Below are 8,390 nucleotides of genomic sequence, written 5' to 3' on the forward strand. Positions count from 1 at the left end.
TTTGTGTGTGTGTGTGTGTGTGTGTGTGTGTGTGTGTGTGTGTGTGTGTGTGTGTGTGTGTGTGTGTGTGTCTAACAAGTGCCACATTTTTTAAACTAGTTTTCAATACTTAATATAATTACCTTTCCCTCATGTCTCAACTCGGCCTAATGTGCACAGGGTGCATTTATCGACTACCAAACACCGCTACCCTCTCCTCTCCCTTCCTCCCCACCTCTCCTCCCCTCTCCTCCCCTCCTCAACTGGAGCACTCACCTTGTGAGCCATCATAGAGCTCAGCTGCGACAGAAAACAGCAAAGGTTCGCACGGAGGGAGAGAGAGAGTGAGGTCCCTGGACTTGAGAGTGGCAACTTTCTGCAGACAGTCTCTGTACTCATCTGTGATGACCGTGCTGTTGGCTGGGGACGAAATGGACCGAGACAGTTGTGACAGATCCCCCACAATGTTTGTTTGTTTGTTAGGTTTTTTTTGTTCTTTTGGTAAGTGTTTTATGGCGCTCGCAACTGCATGAGGTCATATGAGCACGCAGGACACATTAAACATTTTCAGTTGGTAGGAAATTTTGAATTTTGCCCAGGTGGTGGCTGAAAACTCCTCTTATCAATTTTAGACCGCCAACGGATCTTTAACACAACTTGCACACAGGACCTCCCAGATTTGTTGCCCTTGTCCAAGAAGGCTAGGTCAGGGGTGTGGCTAAAAGACAGCAGTAAGAAGGAGCCAAAGAGCAGCAGTTGAAAGGCTGCAGAAGACCAGAGGAGAGGACAAAAAGAGGTGAGGGGGTGAGGGTAGAAAGTGAAACGAGAGCAGACGACAGAACATTGCTAAAGAGCAGGAATGGAGGTGAAAGGAGACAATAAATTTAGAGAAGAATTTTTTTTAATCGCTTCCCGGATTTGAACCCAGGACCTATGAATGAGAGGCAAACACCTTTAAAACCTATAGGCCACGAGAACCCGCTTTGTTAGTATGAGTAAACACAATAAACATTATTACTCAATATATAATAATTTAATAATAGTAAAAACAAGTGGATTATGAAGCAAAATGCAGTGTGATCACTTGCACTAGTACTAGTTTGGAACATAGCTTCAACACAAGCAAAAATAACACAATTTGAAAGTAAACAACAGTAAAGATTTAACAGCCACAGCAGGAGCCAGAGCATAATACTGCTTTTTACAGAAAATATCAAAAGTTGCATTGCACAAGGTTTAACACTTACAGTATGCAGTAGTATGCGCTTACAACCGCTGGCAACTTTAGTCGCCGACTAAACCAGGCACACTAAACATAATTAAACAATGAAAGGACGCACTGCGTTGAAGTAAATACTGAAGGGAGTCACCATATATATGATAGCTGAATGGTTGATAAACCTCTATGAATTTTTTAAGTTAACCCTTCCAGCCCCAAGCGTGTATATTTTCAGCAGAGCTTGTACCTCCCACCATTACAACAGCGTATATTCTCAGTTTCGGGGGGTAGGGGCAATTTTGCGCATTTTTCTAAATTAGCGAACCTAATTAAACTGTAATTTTCATAATATTCGTTCATTTACCTTTGAACACTGTTCTATGTTATTACCTAAACCTCATTACAAAGATACTAGATCACTTTTTAGAATGCATGCCAGTTTCTCTGAAATACCGCGGTATTGGCTGGGACTGGGGTAAGGAAGTGCACAAAATGGCTGGGGCTGGAAGGGTTAAAGTGCGTTCTTGGGCTGCCAATGATTTTTTAATTTTTTAAAATTTCTACAACGGCTTCAGCGTTGTACTTGAGGGTTTTTCCCCATATGAGCCTTAGGTACGGTAACTGTTAATAAGACTTGTGAATAAACTTTAGAGTTCTAGTTGTAATGTTTTCACTCCTCCAACCCTTCTATTTCATAATTTCATACCAATAACCAGATCAATTCTGTCAACACTTAATGAATGTTGACAATTGGGGGAATCCTGACTGAGACTGAGACTCAGCTTTACCAGCTGAAGGGGAAAAAAGTAACAGGTTTTAGACCATTCGTGGCATCTCTGAGCATCCAGAGTTTGTCTGTTCTGGAACTTCTCTCTTCTGTGCATGAGGGAGTATGCATCTTCCTTAAGACTTGTTTCATATACGACTACTTTCCATTTATGGTTCATCTCTTCTTTCATTTGTCCCAGACAATAAGAAAACAATGGACAATAATCTAGCAAAGACATACATATCAGACAAACAACAGACTCTAGCAAAAACACGTAATACAACAATCTCTAGCAAAGACATAGTACTAACAAAATCTAGCTAAGGCACATAATACAAACATAATCTAGCAAAGACACATTGTACAAAAAAATCTTTAGTTTTAGTAAGAGTTTTACAGCACTTGCAACACAATCTCATATAAGTGCCAAAGATTAGAGGTGTTACAAGAGAGTAACAAACACAGAAATGTCATAGAAGAGATCAGGACGATAAATGTTTGATAGGAAAGAAGGAGCAAACTACACCAGAGCACCCGCCAACCACCCGCAAACAGAATCTAGCAAAGACATAGTGCAGACACTCTTTAATAAGACAAACATACACACAAAATCAAATCTAACAAATACGTATCATACTAACAAATACGTATCATACTAACAAATACGTATCATACTAACAATCTAGCAAAGACACATTTCACAAACATTATCCAGCAAATACAGATAATAAAAACAAAATCTAGCATCATAAAAACAAAGTAATAAAGACACATTGTGCAAACATGACTCACCAGCTTCTGAATACACTTGGAAAGCCACAGATTTGTCAACATTGGTCAAGGCAGGCAGCACCAACATAGAGTCAATGTGTATAGAACCATCTGGAAAACAGAAACAGAAACTCTACAGTTAAATGTATGCTCCTGTGAGCACAAATACAAATAATTGGTAGCTTATGTGCTCATATCTGAGTAGGTAGGTAGGTCGGTAGGTAGGTATAGATATTTTATTCAGTGTTTAAGGCCATTAGTCCTGTGCTTTTGCCATTGGAGCACAGAGAAGTAAAAGTTATCACATTCAGGTGCGCATTTGGAGCACAGAGAAGTAAAAATTATCACACTCAGTTGGTCTGCATTGGTGTACAGAGAAGTAATAGTACTAATAGTTATCACACTCAAACATGTGCTTTGGTTCATTGAGGTAAGTTACGTACATCATTTCAACAGAGCACCATATATCTGCCTTCACGACATGCCTACCAGGAATTTAATCTCCACGATATGATACGTCAGACTGGGTTAGTTTTTTTTTTTAGCAAGAGTTTTACGGCATTTGCAACACAATAAGAATAAGGTCATATAATAGCTGAAGATTAGAGTTTTAGTATTAGTCAGAGTTTTTCAGCACTTGTAACACAATAAGGTCATATAAGAAGATTAGAGGTGTTAAAAGAGAGTAACAAACACAAAAGAGAAGGAGGAGAGATCAGGATGATAGATGTTGGATAGGAAAGAAGGAGCAAACCACACCAGAGCACCCGCCAACCACCCACAGATTGATTTAAAGTTACAGCTGGAAAAGAAAAAATGTCAACGACCTCCACCTTTTTTAAATATGAAACTGGGCTGAAGAACACATTCTCAAAGGTGGCTGGAAATACTATAACAACAACAACAACAAACAACAGCAGCAACAACAACAACAATTTTTAAGCCAAATCCCAAAAACAACAACAACAACAACAACAACTTTTAAGCCAAACCAATACAACTACAACAACAACTACAACAACAACAACAACTTTTGAGCCAAACCACAACAACAACAACAACAACAACAACAACAACAACAACAACAACAACAACAACAACAACAACAACAACAACAACAACAACAACAACAACTACAACGTTTAAGCCAAACCACCTGGCGGACTGCCAACGTCTCTGCGTCTTCTCCTCTGTACTGTGGAGGGTGGCGCCACCTGCTTGGAGAGACGAAGTGTCATGGTGTACTGGCAGCGAGCGTCAATGTTGAGGGCTTCCGTGGCACTCAACGTAGCGGTGGACGACCCTAGCAAAGAGCAATGTCAGAGACACAAGGATGGAAATGTGGAAATGTGGAAATGAAACATTAAAAGTTAACATTTAGTAAAAGTTTTACCGAACTTGCAAAACAAATGGGTCATAATGTGAGTGCTGAAGATTATAGGTGTCACTTGAGAGTAACATAATGTATTGCAAAAAAGGTGGAGACACGTTCTGTTTTTTTGTTTTTTGTTTTAGTAAAAGTTTTACAGCCCTTGCAACACAATTAGGTAATGTGCTGAAGAAAAGATGTTGGTGGGGGCGAGACAATTTTACTTTTACCGAGCCTGTAAGTCTTGACCTCTGTCGGGTCATCATCAAAACATGATATGTTGTGTGTCTTTCAGACTCATTGCTGTTGAAAGCATATTATGACATTAGTTCAATTTCAGGGGTAGGGTTAGGGCATATTTACATTTACCTACTCCATAACCCTTGACCTCTAACTCCTCTAACCCCTGCCCCATTAACCCCTTGAACTCCTGACCTCTAACCTCTCTCACCCCTGCGCTCTAACGCCTCTAGCCCCTGACCTCCAACCCCTCGAACTCCTAACCTCTCTAACTCCTGCGCTCTAACTCCTCTAACCCCTCCCCTCTAACCCCTCCCCTCTAACCCCTCCCCTCTAACCCCTGCCCTCTAACCCCTGCGCTCTAACCTCTCAGCACTGACCTGGCACAAAGTCCAGCTCCACCTCTCCGGCCGGCCCCTGGGGGAGTGGACAGCCCGGGGTGACCGCCACGCCCAGACGGGTGTTCAGCTGTGACAGATCAGCTGCTGTGTTGCCCGTCACCTGCACACTGACCACACCTTTGAGGTCAGGGGTCACGGTGCTGTAGCGTACAGCCACGTAATACTGCCTGTTGAGCAACAAAAAGTAGAAAAATGGAGTTTTGAAGACAACAACAACAACAACAACAACAACAAAAATAAAATAAAAATTATATCAACAATAAAAATAATCATCATCATGATAATAATTATGATCATAACTGCAATAATGACATCAAATAATATCTTATGAAGTATGTATAACTATATAGTCTCTTTAACTCTCACTTTCTTTTCTTGGGACTGAAGACAAAACATCACGAACAACGACAATGATACAATAATCCTGTAGGCTATCCACCACTGCAGTCCTTAGCATCAGTAGCCTAGTGCTCAGGCTCCCGGACTCGTAATCGTGAGACTGTGGGTTAGGGGTCCAACATTGTATACTTGGGAAAGGCACTTTCAGAGATGGATGTAAAACCTAAATAACCAAACAGTGTTGATAGGGGCGTTAAATATATTCCATTTTCACCACTGCAGGCCAATACCATGTACTCACTATGCACAACTCACTACTGCAGGCCAGTAGCTTTCCATGTACTCGCCACAATATCATGAATTCTCCACAATCCCATGTACTCACCACTGCAGGCCAATAGCTTACCATGTACTCACCACAATACCATGTACTCACCACAGCAGGCCAATAGCTTGCCATGTACTCACCACTATACCACGAACTCACCACAATACCATATACTCACCACAATACCATGTACTCACCATGCACAACTCACTACTGCAGGCCAGTAGCTTACAATGTACTCGCCACAATACCATGCACTCACCACTGCAGGCCAGTACCATACACTCACCACAAGAAACCTCGTTTGAAACGAGAGCAACTCAAGCGGACAGAATAATATAACATACCTGGATACCTGGAGGTGTCATCTCTGACTCAAAGAAGAAGAAGAAGAAGAAGAAGAAGAAGAAGAAGAAGAAGAAGAAGAAGAAGAACAACAACAACAACAACAAGTAGAAGACGGAGTGTTCAACCACAGTAAAGTCCGAGAAGCAATACCGTCCAACTACAGGAAAAGTTAAAAAGAAATAAGGGAGTAAAGAAATACTCACCACTGCAGTGCTCTCTGTACCATGGCGCCTTGCAGGGGTTCAAAGGTCACGACCACAGGATTGCTCACGTCACACAGGACATAGCCTGACCCGTCAAACGGCGCCGCTTCCGTCCAAAGGTCAGAGGTCAATGCACACGCTCCGCCCTGGGGCTCCAGTTTGAGGACATCGACGGCAGGAACGAAGTTGCCTACACACACAAAATATGAGTTTTTAAAAGTTTTTTAAGCATGATAGGAACACCAAGTGGGAAACTCTTTTCCTCTCGAAGGTTCCACATTACTGTCCCCGTCGTTTTATGCAAGAAAAATTCAGAAATTATGCAAAATGAGCGCAAAAATGTGAATGTAGGCGATTCTGTTGATTTTAACAAAGAATGATAAAGGAAAATAATCAGAAATTATGAAAAAAATGATCGAATTTTGCTAAATTGTGTGGAGTGCATAAAACCACGGGGACAGACATTAATCTATTGGTTGATATGCCGTGCTCTCTCAAAACGCCTTTTTCTTATTCACAGCAGTTTCGAGAAATCAACGATTTTCGGTTTTCTTACATATAAATTATTTTGCACAGTGCATCAACGGTTGATCTTGCATCCTGAAGAGAATGTCATTCCCTGAGCTCTACAGATACTATTAGAAAACACAAAATCGTTGATTTCTTGAAACTGCTGAGAATAAGAAAAGGGCGTTTTGTCAGCGTAAGGCAGTCAGACGTTTATACATGGAACGTGTTGTTTAAAAAGTAATCAATTGCGCTTTTAAATGGTCGCATAAGCCAGAAAATGCTTGCCTGACTTTACTTATTACTCCTTTCTCTAACTTGGTACTTTCAGTTTCAGTCCCCTTATTGGAATACACGTCAACGTCATACTAGAGTGGAGGGAGGAATGGTTGTCTTATACATGATGCTAAACACGTTAATCCCATGAATATATTTTATTTTGAAACCATTGCAAGAAAAAGTATGCCTTGGTGCAAAATTGTTTACTCACTCTGTAAAACTCATATTTTTTCTTGCTTAAACAATTACATGTCTTGCCTACAGAAAAATAAATTTATAGTTTAGTTTTAGTAGAGTTTTTACGGCCCTCGCAACTGCATAAGGCCATACGAGCGCCAAGGAGTGGATGTCAACAGAGAAGTCTTTACAGAGAATCAGGTTTACTCTGCTCACCTCTCTAGCTTCAACAGAACAAAGTCTGCTTCGACTATCAAGCAAGGAGTTTAGAACTTTTAATCTCCTTGCTATCAAGGCACCCCGGAAATATCGGGTCACTAGACTGTCACAAACATACAAAAGAAGTAGAGGAAAATGACGATAGTAAAGATTAGGAAAGATAAAGCAGCAGTTCCCTGTTGCAGTTCAAGCACTGAAGTTATATAAGCATGACATTGATGAATCAGCCCATTTACAATTCAGCTGTGCATAAGAACATGTTGACGTCCCCCCTTTGAGAATGGCCTCAAGAAACTTCAGTAAGTAACACTGGTTACAGAAAAAAAGGAGAAAAAAGAAGATACAGTAGTCAACTAGCCCTGAGATCTATAAGGGGAACGAAGAAAGAGGGTTCCCACAGACGCAACATCTGATCCAGCTTCAACAGTTATCTTTTCCGTCACTGTGTACATCATCATCATCCAGTGCCAGATCTGCGGCAGATATCGGCGATCATGGTTCTCCATTCATTCCTTTGCTCGGATGCTCTAAAAAAAAAGCAACGTTTCCCTGATCTTTCCCCACTACCCATTTGTCTAGGTTCCCTAAGTAGGTTGCTCAGGGCCTACCCCTTCCACATTTGCCTTCAATTTTGCCAGTGAGAGCTAAATGTTCAAGACCGTTATGTCTATTCAGGTGTCCCAAAAACTGCGTTTGTTGTCGTTTCCTGGTTGTTTTTAACAGTGAGCGTCCCTCATGGGCTTCATCAAGAACTACCTCATTTGATTTCTTTTCCTTCCACGATATTCTCCGCAGTCTCCTAAGAAACCATATTGTGTGCATCAAAATGATAATACGTCAGACGATAATTGGTTCTAAAAGATCCAAAATGTTCTCACCATCCGTAGGTCGGTCACACTTGTCCCCTTCTACGAAAATGATAATACGTCAAACGATAATTGTGAGATGTGCTGACAAAATGAGTTACTTCTCGGATTTGAGCATTATGGAAATTGATACAACAACTTGATAGGTGAAGTTTGTACAGTTTGTGAGCATGGAATAGTAAAAGACACAGTAAACTTGAACAAAATGGCATCAATTGAACATCTATAAATCTGACCCCAGTGTGGATTTTCAGCCGATATCTCCATTCTTGGATCCTGAGAAATAACTCATTTTGTCAGCACATTTCACAATTGGTTCTAAATGATCCAAAATGTTCTCACCATCCGTAGTTCGGTCACACTTGTCCCCTTCTAC

General features: G+C 41.0%; 1 protein-coding gene across 1 annotated transcript in view; it reads right to left on the bottom strand.

The window, feature by feature from the left end:
- Positions 1-8,390, bottom strand: part of LOC101864529 (laminin subunit alpha-3) — a gene marked incomplete in the record, with an annotated part of 89,799 nt that overhangs the window by 33,094 nt on the left and 48,315 nt on the right. Inside the window, 6 exon segments of the mRNA XM_013083815.2 lie at positions 256-399; positions 2,760-2,849; positions 3,895-4,041; positions 4,728-4,915; positions 5,967-6,156; positions 8,357-8,390. Of these exon segments, the coding sequence (XP_012939269.1) occupies positions 256-399; positions 2,760-2,849; positions 3,895-4,041; positions 4,728-4,915; positions 5,967-6,156; positions 8,357-8,390 (793 nt within the window).

This window comes from Aplysia californica, unplaced genomic scaffold, assembly GCF_000002075.1.
Source record: "Aplysia californica isolate F4 #8 unplaced genomic scaffold, AplCal3.0 scaffold00255, whole genome shotgun sequence".
Lineage (NCBI taxonomy): Eukaryota > Metazoa > Mollusca > Gastropoda > Aplysiida > Aplysiidae > Aplysia > Aplysia californica.